Below are 23,621 nucleotides of genomic sequence, written 5' to 3'. Positions count from 1 at the left end.
GCTAAAGTTATTTTGTCCTACGGCCTATCGCATAATTTCTATGCTGATGATACTCAGCTTTTCCTTTCCTTCTCTTTTTCAGCTGATATACACAATCAACTATCCTCTTCCTTACTGGCTATTAAATACTGCATGTCCTCTCACTATCTTACACTTAACACCACTAAAACTGAAGCCCCTTTTTCCTTCTACTACTATTCCCCCACCTTTACCTCCCTCTTCTATATAATTTCCTCCCTCTCAGCTCTCCATTTCATCTACCGCCCATAATCTGGGATTTCACTTTGATTCTTCTCTATCCTTTAAACATCGCATCTCCATCTCCTCTCACACCTGTCGCTATCATCTATTTAACATTTGAAAAAGTGTGTTCCTTCCTGATGTTTGATGCAACCAAAGTACTAATAGCTTCCTTAATTTTCTCACGCTTATTCTATTGTTCTACTATGCTCTTAGGCCTCCCTATTTCCAGACTCGCCCTTCTGAAATTTGTTTTCAATGCTGCTAGTTGTGTACTATTCTGCTTGACTCCACGTGATTCTATTTCTTCTGCTCTTCTCACCCTTAGCTGGTTCTTCTTCCCAGCTAAACTCAAATGTAATTTTGTATGTCTTGTCTTTAAAGCACTTCATGGCCTTGCTCCCAACAAGATCTCCTCACTTGTATCATTCTATACTGCTTCCCATTCACTTCGTTCTAGCCCTCAGTTAAGTCTCGTAGCACCAGTTCCCCCCTGTACACAATCACATTTTTGCACTTTCTCCAATCTTGCCCCCCCCCTACACTGGAACACTCTTCCACTGTCCTTCATTTCTATCACTGTCTACTCTGTCTGGTACATCGCTGAAATCTCACCTAATCCAGCAAGATTGATCACAGGCAATCTATGGGCCTCATTACGAGTTGGGAGGCAGCCATGCCCTTAATAAGTCCGGGTTCCCTGAATGGGGAATTATCGGGCCATTCCGACCTAGGAGGTCCCGGTATTTCCCCATTCAGGGAACCCAGACCCGGACCATCCCCATTCCCATTCGAGCCCCCATAGGGCTCAATGGGAATGGGGATGATGCTAACAACCTGTTGTTAGCATGCTGGTCCCCTCGCGGGACCCGCAAAGGACGTCTGGTCTGACCAGACGTCCAGAGCGGGTCCCGCGAGGAAACCACGTAATGAGGCAGAATGGGTTTAAGGGCGCCGGCACCTTTACTAGCGTCATTAAACCCATTCTGCCAGGGTCGTAATGAGGCCCTATGTCATAGCCTCATACAATTGTACCGTTTTTATGTTGTTGTTATTTTAAGGAAGGCATGGTATCAAACATTAAGACAGACACAAGTGACCACAGTTCAAGGTTGTTTCTTGAACTTCAATTGAGTTTGAAAAACGCCCATCTAATCCTAAATCTATAGATGGAAGCAAGCTATGACCATCAAATAATAATAACGAAGTCCTAGTAGAGTCATGTCAAAATTAAATGGCCTATACCAATAAACCTATTGACAATCCTTACTTCTAAATACCAATAGTGTGGGATAAAATGTTATGCAAAAGAAAAGGTTTCATGAAATGATATGTCAGGATATTTGAGCCATTCGCTTCCCTTCCCCATGTTTTTAGTACGGGACAAGACGGCACACTAGAGCTTAGCACACTCTCTGGCTTCTCTTGTATAAGGATGCAGTTCAAGACCTCAGCATCTGGGCCGTCTGTGCCAAAGTCTCTTTGCCATTCAAAGTCTCTTATTTCAGAGGGGCTGAAACAACACAACAAACATTAAAGTTCCTTTCTTCTCAGGATTTCACATAAAGAATTTCTGGGGTGATTTACTGTTCACTCCAGGTCTCCCTCTACCGAGCTAAAACCCACTTTAACACAAAATCTTCATTTGGTCTTCCTCCACCGGGCTCGGACCAAATGTATCTACTTTAACACAACTTTCCTTACTTCATCAAAAAAATAGAAGACTTTTCCGGTGCCGGACCACTCTCTCAAAGGTATTGTATCTTGTTTTTAAAGTTCAATCACTCATCAGCAGTTTAACTTTATTTGCGCCTTTTATCGCACGCATTTTAACAATGTTTGTTCCAGCGCTCGCCATACAATGTTGCGGCTTGCAACCTTGGCCTCAACAGAAACCATTCTTGTATCTGTCTCCCCAACTCACCGGCTGTGTTGATTTCACTGACACTGCTTTGTTCTTGGCGCCAAGGATGGTACCACTGAGCCTGCCTGCCTTGATTATTGACACGGGAGGGCCCCGGGTATCTCTGACACACAATGCAGGATTCTTCAGCCTGGATTCCTGGTCTTACACTTTCTAATCTCTAGGAGTCTGGAAAGTCACAGTTCCTTGTCGGAAGGGTCAAGGGAATTTCTCTCCTTGCGATCCCCTCCTGGTTTGCCGTCTTTCTTTTCTTGTTCAGCTGCTGTCTCAAAACCTTGCTTTGCCTGGCTCCGAGTGTACTCTCGTGCTCTGCCTTTTATCCATGTGGGGAAGCTTAATGGAAGTCAGGTGTGGTGTGTGTGTGTGTGTGATGGTCAGTAATTGTCTGACCATGCTATTGGGACACATCAGGTATACTGCTCGGGCGTTAGTCTGTTTATTCCAATAGCAGGCGGTCCATGTGAAAGTGTTTGTGTTGTAAAAGGGGAGGGGGTAGAGTTTCTAAATATCCTACAGGGTAGGATGGGGTAAAGGTGTTACAGTGACAGGGGATACCGTGTCTCACCATCCGGTGTCCCACTCCCCGAAGACCCCTCACCCAGGTGATCCTCCCCTATTGGTCCACCCCCAGGAACTGCATCCAAAAGCGATGGTTGTGTCCTGGCCACCTGGATGACACAAGTACTAGTGGGTGAGACACCTTCATGTTTCTCACATGCCCTCCCCCTATGCGATGTAGCCACATCTGTTTCACAGGGAAACAGAGAAATTAAGTTGCCGTTTGTTCCCCTGGTCTTTACCTTTTTGGTGCTCTACAGTGAAACTGTAGGGTTGCAGGTCTAAGAACCATTGCATGACTTGAGGGTTAGGGTCCTTTCGTTGGCTCATCCAAACTAATGGGGAATGGTCTGCGATGAGTGTGAACTTCCTTCCTAAGAGATAGTATCTTAGATGGGTGATGGCCCATTTGATGGCAAGTGCCTCTAATTCTAACATGCAGTAATTTTTGAGTTTTTTTCGACTAGTGAATAGGATAGGGTGTTCTAATCCTTCACAAACTTGTGACCAAACTGCTCCTAATCCTGTAAGAGAGTTGTCAGTTTGTAACACAAACTCTTGCGAAAAATTTACTACCTTTAGGATTTGGTTCTGGCACAGGGTTTGTTTTAAGCTGTTGTAGCATACACCGTCCTCGTCAGTCCAGTGTATCTTCTGGGGTGCAGCGTTTTTTAATTTGTCCGTCAACCTAGCTGTTCTTTCTGAGAAATTATGGATAAACCTACGGTAATAATAGATTACTCCTAAGAAGGATCTGAAGTCTCTCCTGGTCTTCGGCGTGGGGTATCTAGGACGCCTTTCACTTTTTCTCATTGAGGCTGGACACTGCCCTTCCCTAAAAAGAAGGCATGGTATTTCACGGCTGATTGAGCCAGTTTACATTTGGATGGATTGGCAGCTAAACCGGCTTCTCTGATGGCTCTCATAATAGTAAAGAGATGAAAAAGATGGTCTTCCCAAGTATTACTATAAATGACTATTTTGTCAATATAAGCCCCACAGAAATCGGAGTAGGGCTGCAATATCCTGTCCCTAAGTCGTTGGAAAGTGGCGGGGCCCGTGTAGGCCAAAAGGGAGGACTTTGAACTGGAATAGTCCCAGGGGCGTCGAAAAAGCTGTCTTTTCCTTATCAGGTCCATGTACTGGGACCTGCCAGTACCCTTTGCTTAAGTCTAGGGTTGATAGGAAGGTGGAAATCAATTTGTCGATGCTCGTCATAGGATAGGCATCAGAAATGGCATTGACTTGTCAGAAGTCTATGCAAAACCTCCAGGAATGACCAGGTTTAGCGACTAACACAATAGGGGAGGACCATGGGCTTGAAGAGGATTCGATAATATTTGCCCTCAGCATTTGTTTCACTTCGTCAACCACTATCTTTCTACGGACTTCCATGAGTCTATATGGTTTCAAATGGACCACTTTTCCCTTTGAAGTTCTGATATAATGATAAGTGCAGTGCACTCTACCTGGTTTCTCGCAGAATACAACAGGGAATGTTGTGACCAAATCTTTTAAGTCTTCTTGCTGTTGACTAGATAGCTCTTCGGGAATTAATCCAAAATTATCTATTTCCTCCAGTAACAAACAAGACAGTATCAGGGCAGTTGCTGCAGAAGGGTTTTCTTTCCACTCCTTTAAAGGATTTATGTGGTTGAGGTGGGCCTTTTGCTTACTGTCAGGTTGGGCTATTTTATAGGTACAGATCCCTGTCTGCTCTAGTACTTCATTTGGCCCATGCCAATTTGAGACAAGATTATTTTCAGCGGTAGTTAAGAGGACTAATACCTTTTGTACTACTGAAAAATATCTTAAGTTTACCTTATTTTCTTAGCTATAATTTTCTTGTGCTTGGGCTCATTCCGTGCGAGTATTGGGAGAAAACTGAGGGTATTCTCCCAAGTAGACCTTGAGAATCCCTTATTCAGGTGGCCAGGGAAAGGCGGGCACTCGCAGATCCCAACCCTGCGGGTGGACGAGCAAGGGTTCACCTGGGTAGGGGACCCTAGGGTTGGCCTCTAGGAAATAACCCACGTGAGATGCGGAATTATACCAAAGAAGAAGATGATGAGGAGAGGGCGGGGTACCAGAGGCTTTTGTAGGCTGTACCACATCTGCCTCCCTGCCTCTCATCGCATCTCTCTTGCCCAAATCTAACAACCCCTCCATATATAACAAATCTTGGAGGATCCCGAACTGCAGTTCAAGAGGAGGAGAAAGGCGGTGAGAACCAAAGGGGTGACAAGGAGGGAAGCAACCTTGCTCTCTCCGACTGTCATGATCTCTGCTTCCAAAAGGTCAGGGTTTTCCCAACTCCCTTGGAAGCAGATCCATAACCCAGGTTCCGAGTGCCAACCAGTCCCAATTGGGACCTTTTGGACCCAGTCCTGGCGCCAGTGGCACCAGGCTCATAAATATGCCCAGTCCCAGCGCTGGAAGCGCCGGGCTCATAATGCTTGGGTGGACTTACCTGCAGCAGACCATGCTGCTTACTTGCCTGCCAGTTGAGCCTCTGATCCTCTTCTGTTTGGAACTACTTTTCCTGTTGGGTGGGGCAGGAGCCACTCCCTAGATTCAGAACACTGGAACTCTTCTGGAAAGCAGGAACTCTTTTCTTACCTAGGCGTGGCTGTGGAAGGAGACACCTAAGCACTACAGGAGGCTATTTAAACCACACCCGATGGATGAATCTTGCTTTGCGTTATTCTGCATCCTCTGCAGCAGAAAGCTCATCGTGTCTTCTGCATCTGATCCTGGGCCTAAGGAAAAAGGCTTACCATCCTGAATCCAGTCTTCAGCAACACCTATAAAGACAAGAAGGAACAGGTTAGCATTACGGTCTTCAGTGACAGCTCTTCACTTACCTGGTCCATCGGCTGTCACCAACGCCTCGCGCTGCATTCCGGCATCTGAAAGACAAAGGCTTACCTACTCTTCGTGCGCTCCGGAGGTCTTCACACTGCATTCCGGCATCTGAAAGACAAAAGCTTACCAACTCTTCGCACGCTCCGGAGGCCTTTGGCGCTGCATCCCGCATCTGAAAGACAAAACAAGGTGCGTTTAAAGACATTGGGGAACTTTAATACTCACGTGCCATTACTCCTTTCCACATCTAACCCAGTGGGTATTCCGGCACCCTGCAGCCGCTCCGAACTTGTACCTGCAAAATAAAAAGACAGTTAGAGCGCATCGTGAAGCAGGCAACAAGCGCTTACTTACGTGCTTCCAGGCGCTTCTATTCATCACACGGGCTCCATCTTCAACTCACTTCAGCCCGTCATCCGCCATCGCCGGAACCCTGCAAAACAAGAAACATCATTACTAAAGACTTTAAAGACATTAGAATTACTCGAAACTTACCGTTCGTGCAGTAAACGACGGACAGCAGTCCTCTGAAGTCAAGAGGCCTGCTCCCCTTATCCTGTGAAGAAACTGGTTACAGCACCCTGCCCCGAGGCAGATGGAGAGCACGGCGTTCACTTACCTAAGGTGAGAGCGTTAACCTTTGGGGTTCTACAGGAGAAGAGAAAGGGAAGAAGAGAGAGACATTCAATAACCCAGTTCCTTAATCCCATATTTTCTATCTGCAGACATCTTACCCTTCGAGTCAGCCATACAGTGCACAGAGGTCCAGCCCAAAGAGCCAGCCATGTGTTACACATCACCTTTGAAGATACGGTATACGCCCAGTCAAGACCGGCGCCTCTACGGGAATCAGGTGAGCGTTACACCGACCCAGACCTGCAAAGCCTCAGTGGAAGGAATCATAAGACCGCGAACAATAGCCAACGTGTGTTGCAGCAGATGTCAATAGTACATGGAGCACGCCTACACTGATAAGCAGAACAGAAAGGGACGCTTGCTACCGTGGTACCGTCCTTGACTCCAGATACAAGGAAAGCTAAGCAGTTCATCACAGCCGGTGAGTCGAGGGGAGAACCGATAAGAAACGGAACTGGGTTGAACGAAAGTTGCAAAAGCCATGTTAAGAAAAGTTCAAAGAACTGTTAATGTTTTAGGAGAGAACCAGCTGCAGAAGGGTCCGGCACCACGTGGGGGCCCATCGAAAGACTCTGGTTGATTTCCCGTTTTATTGAAACTACCAATACTAGAAGGCCTTAGGAGAGCCGCAAGGAGGAGGTGAAAGTGGTTCTACAGGTGTCCAGCAAAATCCCCTGTACAGTCGAAAGTCTTTGACCGGCATGTAATTGGAAAGCTAAGGGAGATGAATCCCACAAAGTGAGAAAGGGAAAGAACTGTTAAACTGGCAAGAGTTGTGTAAGGAACTCATGGTGGCAATAATAAAGAAAGACGCAAGTGATCACAGTTCAACAGTGTTTATTAAACTGTATGCAGGTTGGCAAAACACCTAATCTTAACCTAAATCTAAAATGGGAGCAAGCGTCAACCATCAAATGCAAATAAGGCAGTCCTATTGGCGTTGTGTGAAATGAAAAGGACCTATACTAAGAAACCTATTTCCAAACCTTACAATTAATACAAAATGGGTGTGGGATGATTTTCAAAAAACAAATAAGTGTTCACAAATAATATTTCAGGATGCGGAAGCTTGGATCTCCCTTACCCATGTTTTGAGCACAGGGTAAGATGGAATCTTGGAGCACAGTACACTCTTGAGCTTCCCCAGCACAAGACGGCAGTTCAACTTGCAGCTATCAGGGACGTCTGTCGATGGCCAAGTTTTATTTCTCTTGAAAGTCTTTTGCCTTCAAGGGCCTGACATGTTCAATAACAAGACAAAAGTTCTTCAACAAAATAAATGTTTGTTTCCTGGTTTTACTTTGGGTGAGGATTCTTTACCCCTGGGTCTCCCTTTTCCAAGCTCTGACCCCTCTTTACTTTCAGACTCCCTCCTCTGGGTTCACTATGACTTGTCCTTTTACTTAAATCTTGTTTATAATAAGTTTTTTTAAACACTTAAAGTTCTAGTGGAACTTTTTAAACAGTTCCAGTGGACATCACTCGGCCAGGTTCACCTTTGTCAACACACGGTTTCTTGGGACTTTAGACTTTGCTCCCTTCTCGTCAGCATCCCATATCCGGGTTCACTCTTGCCAACTTCACATTCATATTTACTGTCAATGTTTACAGGATTCACTTCCCTTGCTTTCTCATGTGGCAGGATTCACTTACCTTGCTTTCTTTATAGTTCTCAGGTCAAAGGCTTTTGACTGTATGGGAATTTTGCTTGACCTCCTGTATGACCACTTTTTGCTATCTTGGCGTCTCTCCAACAGCCTTCTGGTATTTATAGTTTTACTCAGATGGGGATTGACCAGAGTTTCTCGGAGCAGCACCCACGAGGTGCCGGTCCACTTCTGCATCTGGTCTCCCCCTTACAATTTTACAGTTCTTTGAACTATTCTCCCATCGCCACATTGCGACTTTCCTTCACCACAGCCCGGTTCTCATCGGTTCTCCCTTCGACTCACCAGCTGTGACGAACCTCTTGGCTCTCCTTGTAGCTGGAGTCAAGGTCGGTACCACAGCAGCAGAGGTCTTCCTTGCTCCGGCTTATCAGTCGATATTTTGCATGTACAGTTGACATCTGCTGCAACACACTTGGGCTTTTGTCCTCGGTCTTACGATTCCTTCTGCAGAGGTTTCGTAAGGTTTTGTCAAAAAGGGCAAGGTTGTGCCTGTCCTCGTCAGCCTCTCTATTTGCCACCTTTCTCCTCTTTTTGAACTGCCAGTTCTGGATAGCTGTCTCGTCGTGCGGTCTGCCTTTTTCGTACTGTGCTCTCTTGCTCCACCTTTTATCCCAGTGGGGAAGGGAAAGAGCCCTCCTGTGTGTGTGAATCCGATCAATTGCCTGGTTTTGCTTAACCCTTGTATTGGGACATGTCAAGTAAACGGCTCTGGTGTTAGTCCATTCTGTATTGTGTCATGCAAAAGTGTTCATGTCAGAAAAGGGGATTTGGGCAGTGGTTTTGAATGTCTTACGTGGTAGGATGGGGAATAGGTGTTGAAAGAAGAGGGATACCATGTCTCACCCATCGGTGTCCCACTGCCACTCCCCGAGGGCCCCCATCTAGGAGATCCTCCCTCATTATCCACCCCCAGGAACTGGATCCAATAGCGATGGCCATGTCCTCGCCACCTGGATGACAGATCTGGAAGAGGGGGATCCAGGGGTGAAAAGCCAGCACTCCAACAAATAAATGCAACAGAAAAATCTTTTGAATACAAGCCATAGCAAACCCGATGGAGGGAGGCTGATATAAGAGAGGGGTTGGAGCCTGGAAGAGAGGGACACAGGGGTGAAGAATCATCACCAAAGTACAATCAGGAATATACCAGGCCCTCAGAAGCAAGATATTGAACCACCGAAGGTTCTGATATCACTAGAAATGTTTTGGTGGATCTGAGCCTGGAAGAGGAGGATCCAGTGGTGAAGTCATCACCCAACGTACGTTGGAAAGGAACTTTTTTGTTTATTTTTGGGACCCATCAGGTCTTCAGAGGCAAGAGATTTTTTGTAGAAAAGAGAGTTAACCACTGAAGGCCCTGATACCTGAGAACAGAACTGTCATCTCATGCTGGGAAAGCTCAAAAGTGTGTTGTGCTCAGGGGTCCCGCCTTGTCCCATGCTCAAAACGTGGGGAAGGGAGAACCCCGGCTACTACATCCTGACTTCTCTATTGTGAACACTTCTTTCTTTCTTGCAAACTCTATCCCACACTCTTTCTGTATTTAATTGAAAGGATTGGCAATAGGTTTTTAGTATAGGTCCTTTATTTGACAAGAAGCCACTAGCACTGCCCTATTATTATTTGATGACCCTAGCTTGCTCCCATCTTAGATTTAGGTTTAGATTCAGTGTTTTTATAACCAACCTATACAGTTTACTAAACACCCTTGAGCTGTGATCACTTGTGTCTGCCTTTACTGTTGCCAACATGCGTTCCATACAGTATAGACTAGATTTTGAACAAGTTTCAAATGCTCTCGCAATCGGGTAGCTGTTTGTGAGAGGGGAATAGGTGCTCTTCTCTTTCTTCCCAGGTCTCCCGGAGCATGTCTAGGACATCTCTTGGTTCTCTACCATAAAGTAATTCAAAAGAAAAGAATCGGGTGGACGCCTGAGCTGTCTTTCTTATTGCAAATAGGGCGCAGGGAATCATGCAATCCAAGTCTTTCCCATCCTTGTCTACCAACTTTCTTAAGATTATCTTTAGGGTTTTATTAAATCTTTCTACCATCCGTCCATTTGAGGGTGGTAAACTGAGGTCCTTAAGGTAGAAATATGGAGTAATTCCTTGACTTCACCCATGGGTCTGCTCATAAAATTGGATCCCTGATCCATTAGAATTTCCTTGGGAAAACCAACCATGGAAAAATATGCTAATTGGTGTTTTAGAATTTGTTGGATTGTTTTGTTCTGTGTGGGGAATGCCTCTGGGTATCGGGTAGCATAATCAGCGATTACAAGCACATATTTGTTACCCAGTCTCCAATGGTCCAATGAGATCCGTCCCAATTCGGAAGAAAGGGACTTCTATTATTGGTAAATGGTACAAAGGGGCAGGTGAGGGAATATGCGTTTTTCTGACATATTTCACATGTCTGAATGAAGCTCTTTATATCAATATGGATACCTGGCCAGTAAAACTTCCCACTGATGTGCACTTGGGTCTTAGATTGCCCTAAGTGTCTCCCTATCAAATAAGAATGTGCAATCTCTAGCACAATCTTTCTATGGGTTTTGGGGATTACTAACTACATTTTACTTAGGTCTTCTCTGGAGGTTTCCTTTCTAAACAGTAATTCTTGCTCTAGGAAGAAAAAGGGACTTCCCGTATCTAATCCTTCCCCTTCAGGAATTACCTGCAAGAAAGCCTCTGCGAATGCTGGATCATTTCGCTGGGCAAAGGCTAGATCGGGAAGGATGATAGGTTCTTTTCTTCCCTCTTTGCCTCAGTGGTAGATGGTTCATCACCTTCCCCAAAGCCTAAGTTATCTCTCTCAGTTTATTCTGGTTCACGCTCTATAAAATGGGGAAATAGAGCCCTTTCAAGAATTCCCTGTGCAATGTTGTCCCCAGGATGTACTTCAAATGGAGTTTCGCCATGGTTCTGTAGGAGGAACTTTATGTCTCCCCGGAAGTCGGGATCTATGATGACAGCTAGGACATCCAGACCGAACGTCCAGGCCAGGCCAGATTTTGGATCCAATCTTATATAACACCCCACAGGGGGCATTGGGACTAAGTCTGTGGGAATCATTCCTCTTTTTCCTGGAGGGATAGTAGCTTCTCTGCTGCTACAGATATCAAAGCCTATGGATTCTTTGTGGCGATAGAGGGATCAGAGGTTCTATGACTAAGTTTCTGGAATTTTAGGAGTCCCCAATTTTTTCTCAATTGAGGCACATCCCGCCCCTGACACCACAAGTAAGGAAGTCATGGTTTCAAACAGAGAGACACAAGTGACCACATTTCAAGGGTGTTTATTGAACTTCAAATCGGTTTGAAAAATGCCCATCTAATCCTAAATCTAAAGATGGGAGCAAGCTACGACCATCAATAATAACGCAGTCCTAGTTGAGTCCTGTCAAAATAAAAGGGCCTATACTAATAAACCTATTGCCAATCCTTACTTCCAAATACAAATATTGTGGAAAAACATGTTATGCAAAAGAAAAGTGTTCAAGAAATGACATGTCAGGATATTTGAGCCGTTGGCTTCCCTTCACCATGTTTTCAGCACGGGACAAGGCGGCACACTCGAGCTTAGCACACTCTCTCGTTTCTCTAGCATGACGATGCAGTTCAAAACCTCTGCATCAGAACCATCTGCACCAACGTCTCATTGCTGTTCAAAGTCTCTTATTTCACTGGGCTTGATATGACAAACAATGTCCTTTCTCCTCAGGATTTCTACACATATAATTTCTCTGGTGATTTACTGTTCACCCCGTGTTCCCCCTCTGTCGGGCTCAGACTCAGACTTTTAATTCTGCGCAGGGTTTTGCTTGACCGGTCGCAGGACCACTTCGATTCACTAACTCTTTCTCCTTACAACTTTCACTTTTCACTTCTCGGCTGGATACCTTACAGAGACCTTCGATTGAGCATGCACACAGTGCTGGCCCACTCTGTCAATGGTATTGTATCTTTCCTTTCAAAATTCAAGCATTCATCGGCAATTTAACTTTACTCACATCTTTCATCACATGCCTTTTAACAATGTTCGTTCCAGCGTACGTTCTACAATGTTGCTGCTTGCAACCTTGGCTTCAACACAGACCGGTCTGGTATCGGTCTTTCCAACTCACCAGCTGTGTTGATTTCTTTGTTGCTGCTTTGTTCTTGGAGCCAAGGACAGTACCACATCGGCTGCTGCTTCTCCCCGGCTCGATTAGTCATGTAGGGGGCGCGTGGGTACCAACAACACACAATGCAGGATTCTTCAGACTGTTTTTGTGGGCTTAAGCTGTCCAATCTCAAGGTCTCATGAAAGTAACAGTTTATTTCCTGAAAGATCAAGGGGATTTCCCTCCTTGCAAACCCCTCGTAGTTCGCTGTCTTTCGTCCTTCGTTCAGCTACCATCTCGAAGCTGCTGTTTCCTTGTGTGTTTTGCCTTGCCCCGAGTGTGCTCTTGTGCTCCGCCTTTTATCTGTGTGAGGAAGCCCAATGGAAGTCAGGTGTGCGTGATGGTCAGTAATTGCCTGACCTCGCATGACCATGGTATTGGGACACGTCAGGTATACTGCTCGGGTGTTAGTCTGTTTTCTCCCAGAATGGGCTGTCCATGTGAAAGGGTTCATGTAGGTAATGGGGGGTAGAGTCGCCATGTATCCTACTGTATTGCTCGCCGAAAGTGCACGGACAGTCATCACCAGTGCAATTACGGAGCCAATACTTTAAACGCAGGTAGACGCAATGACTTGCAACCACACACACTCTTAGAAAATAATGAGCACTTATACGGCTATTTATTCAAAGCTTGGAAGCAACAAGTGATAACACAGAAATAAATCGCAGAAGAAACAGAGAATTCAAAAGAAAATACATCACCGTGGGCGTAACTGGATCCCTCATCTCGCCAGAAGCAGCTGGAAGACACCCATGACAGCCAGGCCGAGAGCACAACAGCCCACAGGTATGCCGGACGGAAGCGTCCCCCCTCCGACTGAGGTCTCGTCTGACCGTTAAGGGGTTCCGCATATATGCACTCCTCAAAAAGGGGTGGTCATTTCTCGAACCTTCTGGCAACGCACTTGCGCATTGATGGGCAGCTGTTGGTTGCCAGCTGGGTCAACCGACAGTAACCTCAAGGAGCAAAGTGCTTCCCTCCTCTAAAAACAAGCGCCACGGGAAACAGTGCCATAACTCATAACAAGACATAACAAAGCCAGCTTTCCCAGCAGAATGTCCTTGACTGCATACCAGGTCTGGAAAGCATGTTTTCTTCAGCATAGTTCTAGCTCTCAGCAAAATGAGTACAGCTTTTCACTGCGGCATCAAGTAAATATCCATTATGGCTCTGAGTGCTCCCAGAATACACTGCGCACCAGCGCCATATTTTAGCTCAAGCATAACACCTACCTGGTAGGATGGGGTAAAGGTGTCACAGGGAAGTGGATACCGCGGATCACCATCCGGTGTCACACTCCTACTCCCCAAAGACCCCTCACCCAGGTGATCCTCCCACACTTGCCCACCCACAGGAAATTGATCCAAAAGTGATGTCCCGTGTCAAGGCCACCTGGATGAGAGATCTCTGTGGACTAGTGGGTGAGACACATTCTGGTTCCTCACAGTACTGCAGTTATGTTAAAATCCAAACAGTTCCATTGAAGTTTATCAACTGAAGCTACTAGTTTGTAAAAAAAGAATTCCCAGGAATGGGGAAGAAGAGTCTTTATTTGTCCACCCTGCCCAGTTGAAATCGGTAAGCACTGTGGAAGATCAGAAGAAGGACACGTATGTGGTAAAGGCATGTTCTTGTAAAATAAGGCCCATTTCTCCCCATAACTATGGGGTGTTCCCTGCCTATCTTACTAAGGTGCCCCTGAATCTCTATTATACTCTTCTTCTCTCTTTTATATTAACTCAAGTTCCAATTACAATTCCCCCTTTCTAGGGTGCAGTTTCATGTATGGGTTTGGGCTTCCTGGCTTCACAGGTTTTTTCTCATCAAATGTCTCTCTTTTCTATGCTACCTTTCTTATGCTCGAGATATGGGTGGGCCTTGCATTTTGCCCAAAGTGAGAAGCCTCCAATTGTATTTCTTTTGCACTCTATGGTTGTCGTATTTCTTTGTATCTCATTCAAACAGTTCTGTATCACTGGATTATTTCCAATAGTTTTTCCATTAGTACTGGGGGGGAGTTTCCCTTACCTTATAAGGAGTGCCCTTTGGCTTGTCGGTATTCCCATTCCCTGTTTTACTTTCTGAGTTCCAGGACATCGTCAGCGGTACCTGCAGGCCGTGGTTTCTCTCCCCTTTGTGGGCCTCTCTGTGGCTTGGCATCCATAGCATCTCTTTCCTTGATGTACCGTTTCTAGTTTCACACTGGAGCGGCTAGGTCGCACATCGGCTACGCCTTCTCCCAGAGCACCACCTCCTTCCGCTCTGTTACGCAGAGGGAGCTTCCCAGCGTCTCTCTGGTTTTTGCTCTATCTCTTGGACCTCTCTCTGCTCTTGGCCTCCTTTCTCTCACTTATTCTTCTCACATCCCCTTTCAGTCTCCTCGTCGCAGTCCATTGGAGACTTGAATTTAAACAGATCTCTTCCATTTCTTGTTCATAATATAACTTCACCTTATCTTCATGAGTTTCATAACTGTCTGGTATATAAAGGCCATCACTTGCAGGCCATCAGCGAGTTCCTCATGGGAACGTGAGTCCTTGTCTCCAAAGGGGGAGTCTCTCCTGGCAAGGTCCAACTTGCCTCGACCCAAAGGTAGAGTTTTGTGGAGCGGGTTCACCTCCCTAGCCTCACAGCTGGGAGCTCCCCCTTGGGGAAAGGGACACATTCCCTCAATTCATCACAGCAAGTGCAATCATTCAAGAGGAAATGAGATGTGGCATGTGAGCTCTGGTATAACTAGGATACACCAAGTATGAAAAGGTAAGGTCATAGGACTGCATGTGGTGTGGAGGAATGCTCAGTGGTGTAACCAGAAATTAAGGGGGCACTGCAAAATGTGATTATGAGCCTCATATATTTCAAACACCCAGCCAGAAAAGGAAGCTTGGAAAGCATCCTTTGTAGGTAGTTAGAGCCTATAGAGGTCAGGATATCAATGTTTATTCTTGGACTGAATACAAAATAAATGTTTCTTTAAGACACACTCCATGTGATGAATGGGGGCATTTAGCCCCTGAGTTCCAGAACTGTAGGATAGACACCCATTAACATAATTTAGTTGTGCAAGGTTGGTAACATCTTTTTCTCAATAATTCAGACATATTTCATATTTTTGTGATTCCTAGAGCGCAAAACAGTGTATGGACATGGGAGGCCCTACTTCAACTGAGGGAATCTGGAAGTTTATTTTTTTTCCTGAAATCGTAAAGGTTATCATATTTGCGTTGGGGTTGATAGCAGCGAGTTCCAAAGAGGATCCACCTGGTGTGAAAAGGAAAGTACCCACTATCCTTTTGTTGCATCTGGGGGATAGTTACCAATTACTGGTTTGATCTCGGAGTTTGGTTTGGAATGGATTTATTGAATTACCTTTCAAGTACCTTTGGGATAATGAATTTAGAGCTCTGAACGTTAAGCAGAGTGTTGTAAACTTATGAAAGCATGTTTTGTTCACTTCTGACAATCAGAAGATTTGGAATCAAGCTTTTAACCACCTAAAGAAACCTGCATTCCATACTTCTCCTATGATCCTCTAACTGTTTCCAGCACAAGCTTAGAATGGAGGGACAAACATCCCAAAAAGGCTGCATTACAAGTTTCACTTTGCGCACCAGTCACAGGGACATGGACAAGCTCTATCATAGGATGCCTCAGGACAGGCTTCCCCTTTTCCTCAGCAAAAGATCTTTAATAGCATCTGGATCTATTTTTTGTTAGTGGACCTCCACCGCTGTTAGAGGCCCACCCCTTTGGCTCCCGACCACTAACTTGGCAGTGTTCACCAACCACACAACAGAGCTCTCTAGTGGGGTACTAATGCTTCAATATGTTCTTCGACCGGTAGCCAGTTTAAAACGATCTAAATAGTTAAATGTTTAAATCGGCAATGTTATTGAACCTCATATGTTTCTGAGATATGTGGAATATCGCGTAAGTATCCCCACGGAGCAGTGGATCAGTGTACAGTGTAAATTTTATTGTGATTAACCATGATCTCAAAAGTTGGGGACTAGCTCAAACCACATTACAGAACCAGGATGTCATGAAAAAGAGTATTGTCAATTTATTTGAGACAGTAGTCTGCATCGTCACATAATTACAATGTACACACAGACAGATACAAGGGCTCGTTATTAGTTGGGCGTAGTTTTGTATAGGAATACAGCTGACGGCAATTCAGGGTTTATCACTTTCCCAGTGGTATTGGAATTGCTGAAATGCTGCTGGCAATATTCCAGCAATACAAATGTATATGTTTAAAACATGAATCCTTTTTCTATCATCATATAGATGGTACAAATTGATGTGTATTGTAGTGGTATCGTTTTCAGTGCACACAAGTGTACATTTTGATATACACGTATGCATCATTACATGGGTAAGGTGGTGATGGGCTATCATAGATGTCCACTTTTTCACCCCCTTACAATGGCATGTGGGCCAGCCTTTTTTGTAACGTGCTTGTCTCTTTATTAGAAGAACAGGGATGTCAATGTTGATCAGAATAGATTACAGTGGCATATTTACAGATGGCAGAGTTGAGGCATAGACAGTGTAGGGCCTGAGCGGGCAAGGCCCACCCAAAATATGTAAATGCCCACTCGGCAGCACTGTGTGGGCATTTACAGATGTTACTGTCACTATGGTGGGCCCAACTACCTTAGCTTCAGGCCCCACTTGTTCAACAATCCTGACTACGCCTCTGTTCCCAGGATGGCCGACTCTACCATAGCACAAAGATGAGAACATGTGGTAATTCAGTTTAGATATAATAGAGGAGGATCATGAGAATAAAATCTGGCTTTACGTGGATGACCTGCTAGTGGCTTTACGTGATCCTGAACTTGGCATCCATTATCTAATGCAAGATATTCAACAGTTTTCTGCCGTGTCAGGTTATAAGGTAAATTGGGATAAGTCTAAAATCCTCCCAATCAATAACTTGTGTATGCAATATACCTGCAATCAGTTCCAGTTTACTTTGTTTCAGGAAAGAATGAAGTATTTGGGCATCTGGATCGGACCGGAGGTGGTGAAGTTACCGAAAATGAACTTTGAAACGATCTTGCCAAAACTTCAAACTGACTTGGACAGATGGGGACTCTTGAGACTGTCAACATGGGGGAAAATCAATTGTATTAAAATGAACTTAGCACCACGTGTAAATGACCTCCTTTCAATGCTCCCCATCAAAGTGCCAAAGCATTTTTTCAAAGAGATTGACAGGATTATGCAGAAATTCATATGGGATAGCAAGCTGCCAAGAAAATGCAGCTTCCACAAAAACATGGCAGAATGAATCTGCCTAACTTTTCTGAATATCATTTGGCATTCATGGTTATACATCCTTGCAAAGTTATCGACACGGACGAAGATCCAATAGTTGAAATAATAAGGGAAAGTAATGCATCATCTCAATTGGCTCCAAAGGCTTTACTGACTACAGTGACTAAACATTCAAAAGGGCTAAATCCGCGGACTGCTTTTATGAAGGAATGCTGGTGCGGCATATCTAATTGTGTTGGAACAGATCCATTCTTGTTCCCGGATGCTTCTATTTGGCTCAATCCAGCATTGAAATGCAAGGGAAAGTACTATTCTGGCCGGTGCGGTTTCTAGCAGGAGTCAAGTACATCAAGGATCTGGTTGAAGGTGATGAATGGATTCCATTTGCACGGTTATGCCGCAATTTTGTTATGAGTGAATGCGCTTAAGCATAGTATAGAAAATTCAAGAACATCATTTTCACAAATATGGACCCTTCACTATTGGTGACTCAGGGTGAAGCTTGGTCGGCTTTGGAAACATGCAGACGTGCAGCTCACCCTGCTGCCATTATGTACGGAATCCTGAAAACATGTCGTAGGGAGGATCCGGAGGTTGCGAATGTTTGGGCTGAAGAACTGGGTGAAGTGATTGATCAGGGTTGCTGGCTAAGGTGCAGTGGTAATGTGCGACTGATGAGCAAGGACTGAGGCCTGAGAGCATCGCAAACCAAACTCCTTTTTAGAACTTACTGGACGCCTGTGCGCATGTTTAGGAGACACCTGCTGGAAAACGAACTGGGTTGGAAATGCAAACAAACAAGGGGCACTCTCAGTCATCAGATCTGGTTCTATCCAAAAAAACGAAAGCATTCTGGGAGGGAGTTTGTGAAAGATTAGGCTTGGTCTTAATGCTGTACAGTTCCAATGACTGCAACTCTTTTGGTACTTAAGGATGTATCATTGCTAGAGAATATTGAATTCGGGAAACAAATATTGTTCCTCTGGGCCTGTAAAATTGCAAAAAGGATGATTTTAAGGGCTTGGAATTCGTCTGCCTCTTTTTGCATCGACGATTGGGTGGAAGAGTTGCTTACCGTCTCCACTTATGAAAAGGCAATTCACAAACTAAACCGAGATACTGACAAGTTTATGGACATATGGGGGAGCTTCCTTGATGTATACGATTGATGTATCAGAGCCGTTGTCATATACTGACCTGTTTTGTCATAATTAAATGTTGTTTGCAAGGTACATTGATCAGCTCTTGCATACATATAGCCCATTGCTGTTTTAACCATTGATATTGTCATGTTGGAATATGTTTTTTGATTATTCATGAGTTGTATAACTAAATTATAATTTTAGATTTCCTTTTGTTTCTTCTTCTCCTCTTGTTCTAGTCTCTTCTTTCTCTTTTTTCCTTGCTTTGTTGTTAGGTGCATTTTGACAAGTTCATTTTTGATAACCAAATCTATGATTCCATTTGTGACCTTATGTTTATTATTTGACTTTGATTGTCTTGCAACTTGTGTTTATATAAAAAAAAAAAAGTGTTATTACTAGAAAATAAAGAAAGAAAAAAAAGATGTATTTCCGACTAGACCAGATTTCCTGCTACATGTAGCTGATGTTAAGCCTATTTGGCAGCACTACGCTGGCCTCTGCATTCACCGGCTGTAGACCTGCAGCTACAGTGGTGGAACACTTGTTCTTTTTTGCCATTGCCATGAACTTCCTAATTGATTTGGAGGAAAGATGTCAAATCCTTCTTAGGCCACATTACTTCTGGGTTTAACAGTGTATGGATTACAACAGCACAGTAAATACACATGAACTCTAAAAGCCAATCTGTCTGACTGTACCTAAACGAAACCTTATACACTTGTATATTCTTTACCTTAAATGTGTTGGGGATCACAGCGTTGCTCTTTTTTGGGTCAGGAATTTCAGGATACAATGCCTCCTTCAACCTACAAAACACATTGAAACAAATGAGGAGATTGATAGACTGCTGAGAACTAGATAATTTGTCATTGAATGCCTCAACATCTTGGCTTGGGCTTGATAATGAGAGCACAGCAAATCTGTCTTTGGATACTGTTGTGCCACCTTCAATTAATAACCATTTCTGTGGGATAATTTGTAGAGATTGGGTTTTCTGGTGTGAGGTGGAATGTGTTTGAAAAGCATGACAATTTCTCTGACAGCAAACACTAAAAAAAAGTTTGCAATTAATTGTCACATGAGTGTGTCGCGTGTCTCATTGATGGCAAGTGCATTTTTTATTCACAAACTTCTAAAATACGGTATCCGCAGAAATGACAGAATCCCAAAAAAACAAGCAAGTAATGACCAATGTTTGTTGGCAGATTGTTTTCTAAATGTTAGTACATTTTTATTAAAATATAGGTGTGGGGTGCGGTAAGGGTATTACTTAAGGTAGGGGGGGTGAGAGGAGCGATGCAGGGCCCCCCCACATTATTTTAAAAAAAGTGGAAAAAGTACGTAGGAATTTTGGTTTTCAATCCAAAAATTCTGTCATTTGTTCATTCGTTTTTTAAAAAAATTTGGTTAATTCATGGACAACCCTAAAATACATCTTTTTTTAATAACATATTTTATTGATTTTTAGAACATTCATACAACATACCAACAGTTTCCCCCCCCCCCACCCCCCTATCATCCCGGTAGGTTCATCGATCTGCTCATGTCTTGCCACTCTAAACATTACTTTTCCAGTAATACATTACTTACAGTGTTGCGCTCATGCGCATCCCCCCGCCCCTTGCCTCCAGTTCTCAGGTCCCACGTTCTTCCCACTTTCCCCAAATCTTAGTAGCCTTTGCGGGGCATCCCCGTGCTGTGTAAATTCTGTGTTCTTTTGCTGCACAGATGTCCATTTCATTAGACCATTGGACCACTGTCGGGCACTCTGTGGCTCCCCATTTCTGTGCGATATCACGCTTTATCAAGCCCATTGCCGTGGACAGAAAGATACCCTCCCATTTATTCGAGGTGTTTTCATCTGGGGCCCGAGTAACATTATTGCAGGTTGTAGTGCTATCGTTCGTCCCAGGGTCCTTGTTAATATTTGAGAGCATTGCGTCGAGAAGGTCTTGATTCTGGAGCACTCCCAGAGGAGATGAATGAAGGTGCCCTCCTCCCCCCCGGCATTTCAAACAGTTGGGATCTGTTGCCTTTCCCCAACCGAAAAGTGCTACGCGGGGGTTACACCCTGTGGAGTATCTTGAGCTGTACCAGTCTAATTTTGGAGTCTATTGTGATTTTGCGCGGGTGCATGAGAACTTGAATCTAGTTCTCTGGTTCAATGGTCCCAACATCTCATTCCCACCTAGTTCTGAGGCTGCCCATCTCCCTGGTGGCAAATGTGTTAATAAGTTTATATAGAATAGTTGTGACCTTGGTGGGGATGTGTTGTGTAAGTAGGTTGCGTTCCAGGGGTGTATAATCTGGTGCATCGGTGAATGCTTGCCTGTGTCCATTGAGGGCGTGTGTTAATTGTGTATAGTGGTAGTGTTCTGCTGCGGAGATTCTGAATTTCTGCTGCAGTGCTTCGAACAGGAGGATGGAACCATCGGCAATAACATCCCCTACTGTGGTTATCCCAGCCCCTACCCACCGGGTCCATGCAGCCAACTTCCGTACCTCGTCAACATGTAGTTATGCCACAGTGGTTGCGCCATGGTGATCCTGTTCCCCCAGCCTATGTGGGTGTGTGCCTGCCTCCAGATGACTGCAATATGTGACGACATTGTTTGTAAGAGGGGCCTGGGTAGGCTCTGGTATATTGTTTCAAGTGGCGGGTATCTTGAATGATGGGCAATTCCGCTCTGATGGAGGTCATTGACTACAATTAATTGGCTAGCCCAGTAGTAGGACCTAAGGTGTGGGACTCCGATACCCCCCTCCCAGATTGATCGCTGCAGCGTAGTCAGCGCAATTCGAGGTTGCCCTTCCTTCCACATACATTTCCTAAGGAGGCGTTCCTTCCGAATAAATTTCGAATTCGGTATGACCAGTGGGGCATTCTGCAGTATGTAAAGAAAGTGTGGAAGTGCCATCATCTTAAAGAGGGCCGCTCTACCCATAAATGTAAGGGGGGGGAGCAACCAATGCTGTACATCCCCAGCGAAACGGTCGATTAGCGGATGCAGGTTGTGAGGCACATAGTCCGAGAGATTCCCAGAGACCCACATGCCCAGGTAGCGGAAGCCCCCTCTCGCCACTCGATATGGGACGTCCCGGGGGATTGCTAGGTCACCGCTTTACTGGAAAAAGGACTGACTTTTCCCAGTTTACTCTGAGGCCACTGAAGTCACCAAAGGTCATTAGCATCCGGGTTATGATTGGACATGCATGGTCTGGGTTACTCAGATAGAGTAATAGGTTGTCCGCATAAAGGGAGACCTTGTCCTCTCGTCCGTCTGGACAGCAGAATCCGGACCATGTGGTAGCCTGTCGGAGCCATCGGGCAAGTGGCTCGATTGCTAGGACGGAGAGGAGGGGGGAATAGAGGACAACCCTGCCGGGTGCCTCTACCCGGCAGGAAGGTCCTGGAAGTCCAGCCATTTACCCTGACCTCGGCTAATGGGGCCTCATATAGAAGTTGAACCCAGCTAAGAAAGGCTTCACCGATGCCCATGCGCCTCATTGTTGCCACAGGCTTTCCCACACCACCGAGTCGAACGCCTTCTCGAAATCAATTGCGAGAAGAGCGAGTGGTGTATCGAGAGTTGGGGCCCTTTCCAGTAGCAGGTGTAGCCGGCATAGGTTCATTCTGGTCGACCTTTGTGGCAAGAAGCCGCATTGGTCCTGGTGGAACAATGAGCATATAACCAGTTGGAGCCTGTTGGCCAGTGCTTTGGCCAGAATCTTGGCTTTACTGTTGATGAGCTATATCGGTCTGTATGATGTGCACAGGTCAGGGGATTTGCCTTGTTTGGGAATAACCACAATGTTGGCCGTTCGCAGGTCTGGCGGAAGGGTGCCCTGTTCTCTGGCTGCAAGGAACAGGTCACGGAGGGGTGTCGCCATCTTATTACTGCCCAGCTTCTTCCAGGTCTCGATCGGAAAACTGTTAGGGCCTGGTGTTTTCCCGGATTGTAGCTGGGTCATGGCCTCTGCGATTTCGGCTTCGTCTAATTCCCTATCTAGATGTGTTCTTTGCTGCTCCGATAAATGCAGGAGCGTGATCTCGTCCAGGAAGGATGGGTCTATCGGGGATGTTGGGGGCCGCATAGAGCGTAGCATAAAAGTTGGTGAAAGCCTCTGCTATCTCTGGGTCCGTTTGGGCCAACCGTTTTTGCTATCCGTAATCTGCCTGACATATCTGTGTCCCTCCTCACGTCGTTCCAGCTAGGCCAATAGTTTGCCAGCTTTGGCATCCTGTTCATTAATTCTGGTCCTTGACTCCCTATGCACCTGTCTTGCGTTATCTAGTGCCGTGTTATGGAGGGCCGCTCTAGCCTTCAAGAGGGAGCGGTGTGTTTCGGGGGTGGCGTTGGAGATATATCTAGTTTCCCATTTCTCTACCTCGTCCTCTGCCTCCGTCACTTTCCTATGGTGTTCTTTTCTTTTGTTACATGTCCAGGCAGTCATTTCCCCTCTAGGTACTGCCTTGTGTGCCTCCCATAATATCACTGGGTCCCCTACCGAGCCCGTGTTTATTTCAAAGAATTTGTTAGACTTCTCCGTGATATGTTCCACGAACTCGGGAAGGGCCAGGTAATAATTGTTTAACCGCCATGTTTTGGGCGGTAAGGGTCGGTCAGTGCGGAGCGTCACCTCCAAGAGAGAGTGATCAGATATACCACGGGGAAGGATTTCTGCCGTTCTTACCCTATATGCTTTGGGGGTCGGGAGGAAGAAATAATCTAGCCTGGATAAGGATGCGTGGGCTCCCGAATGTAAGGAGAATCCTTGGTCTGTGGGGTGGAGTTCTATCCACACATCACTTAAGCCTAGCGCTGATGCAAAGATCGCCAGCCACATGGGCCTGTTCGGGTTCCGATTCCGGATGTGGGTCCGGTCTTGTGTGTTGCACATGACATCATTGAAGTCCCCCCCCAGAATCCATAAATCCGGTTGTTGTTGCGCCATCAAGGCAGTCGCCTGCCTCAGGAGACCCTCCCCCAGCCCCGGTGGGGAGTATATCACTAGAATAGCCACTGTCTCCTCCCACAGTGTGCCCCGCAGCATCACGAAACGGCCACAGGAGTCCTGCTCCACTGCAGATAGTTCAAAAGGGATCCGCTTATGTAAGAGGATCAGGA

The 23,621-nt window shown here is 45.4% G+C and overlaps 1 protein-coding gene across 5 annotated transcripts in view; it reads right to left on the bottom strand.

The window, feature by feature from the left end:
- Positions 1-23,621, bottom strand: part of OSMR (oncostatin M receptor) — a 608,749-nt gene that overhangs the window by 109,224 nt on the left and 475,904 nt on the right. For all 5 annotated transcript variants that reach the window (XM_069627159.1, XM_069627158.1, XM_069627161.1 and 2 more), the window contains one exon: positions 19,226-19,298. In XM_069627159.1, the coding sequence (XP_069483260.1) occupies positions 19,226-19,298 (73 nt within the window). The remainder of the gene's footprint in view (positions 1-19,225; positions 19,299-23,621) is intronic.

The sequence above is a fragment of the Ambystoma mexicanum genome, chromosome 6p (assembly GCF_040938575.1).
Source record: "Ambystoma mexicanum isolate Mex_15411 chromosome 6p, UKY_AmexF1_1, whole genome shotgun sequence".
NCBI classification, from domain to species: domain Eukaryota; kingdom Metazoa; phylum Chordata; class Amphibia; order Caudata; family Ambystomatidae; genus Ambystoma; species Ambystoma mexicanum.
This window is presented reverse-complemented; position numbering and strand designations above follow the sequence as displayed.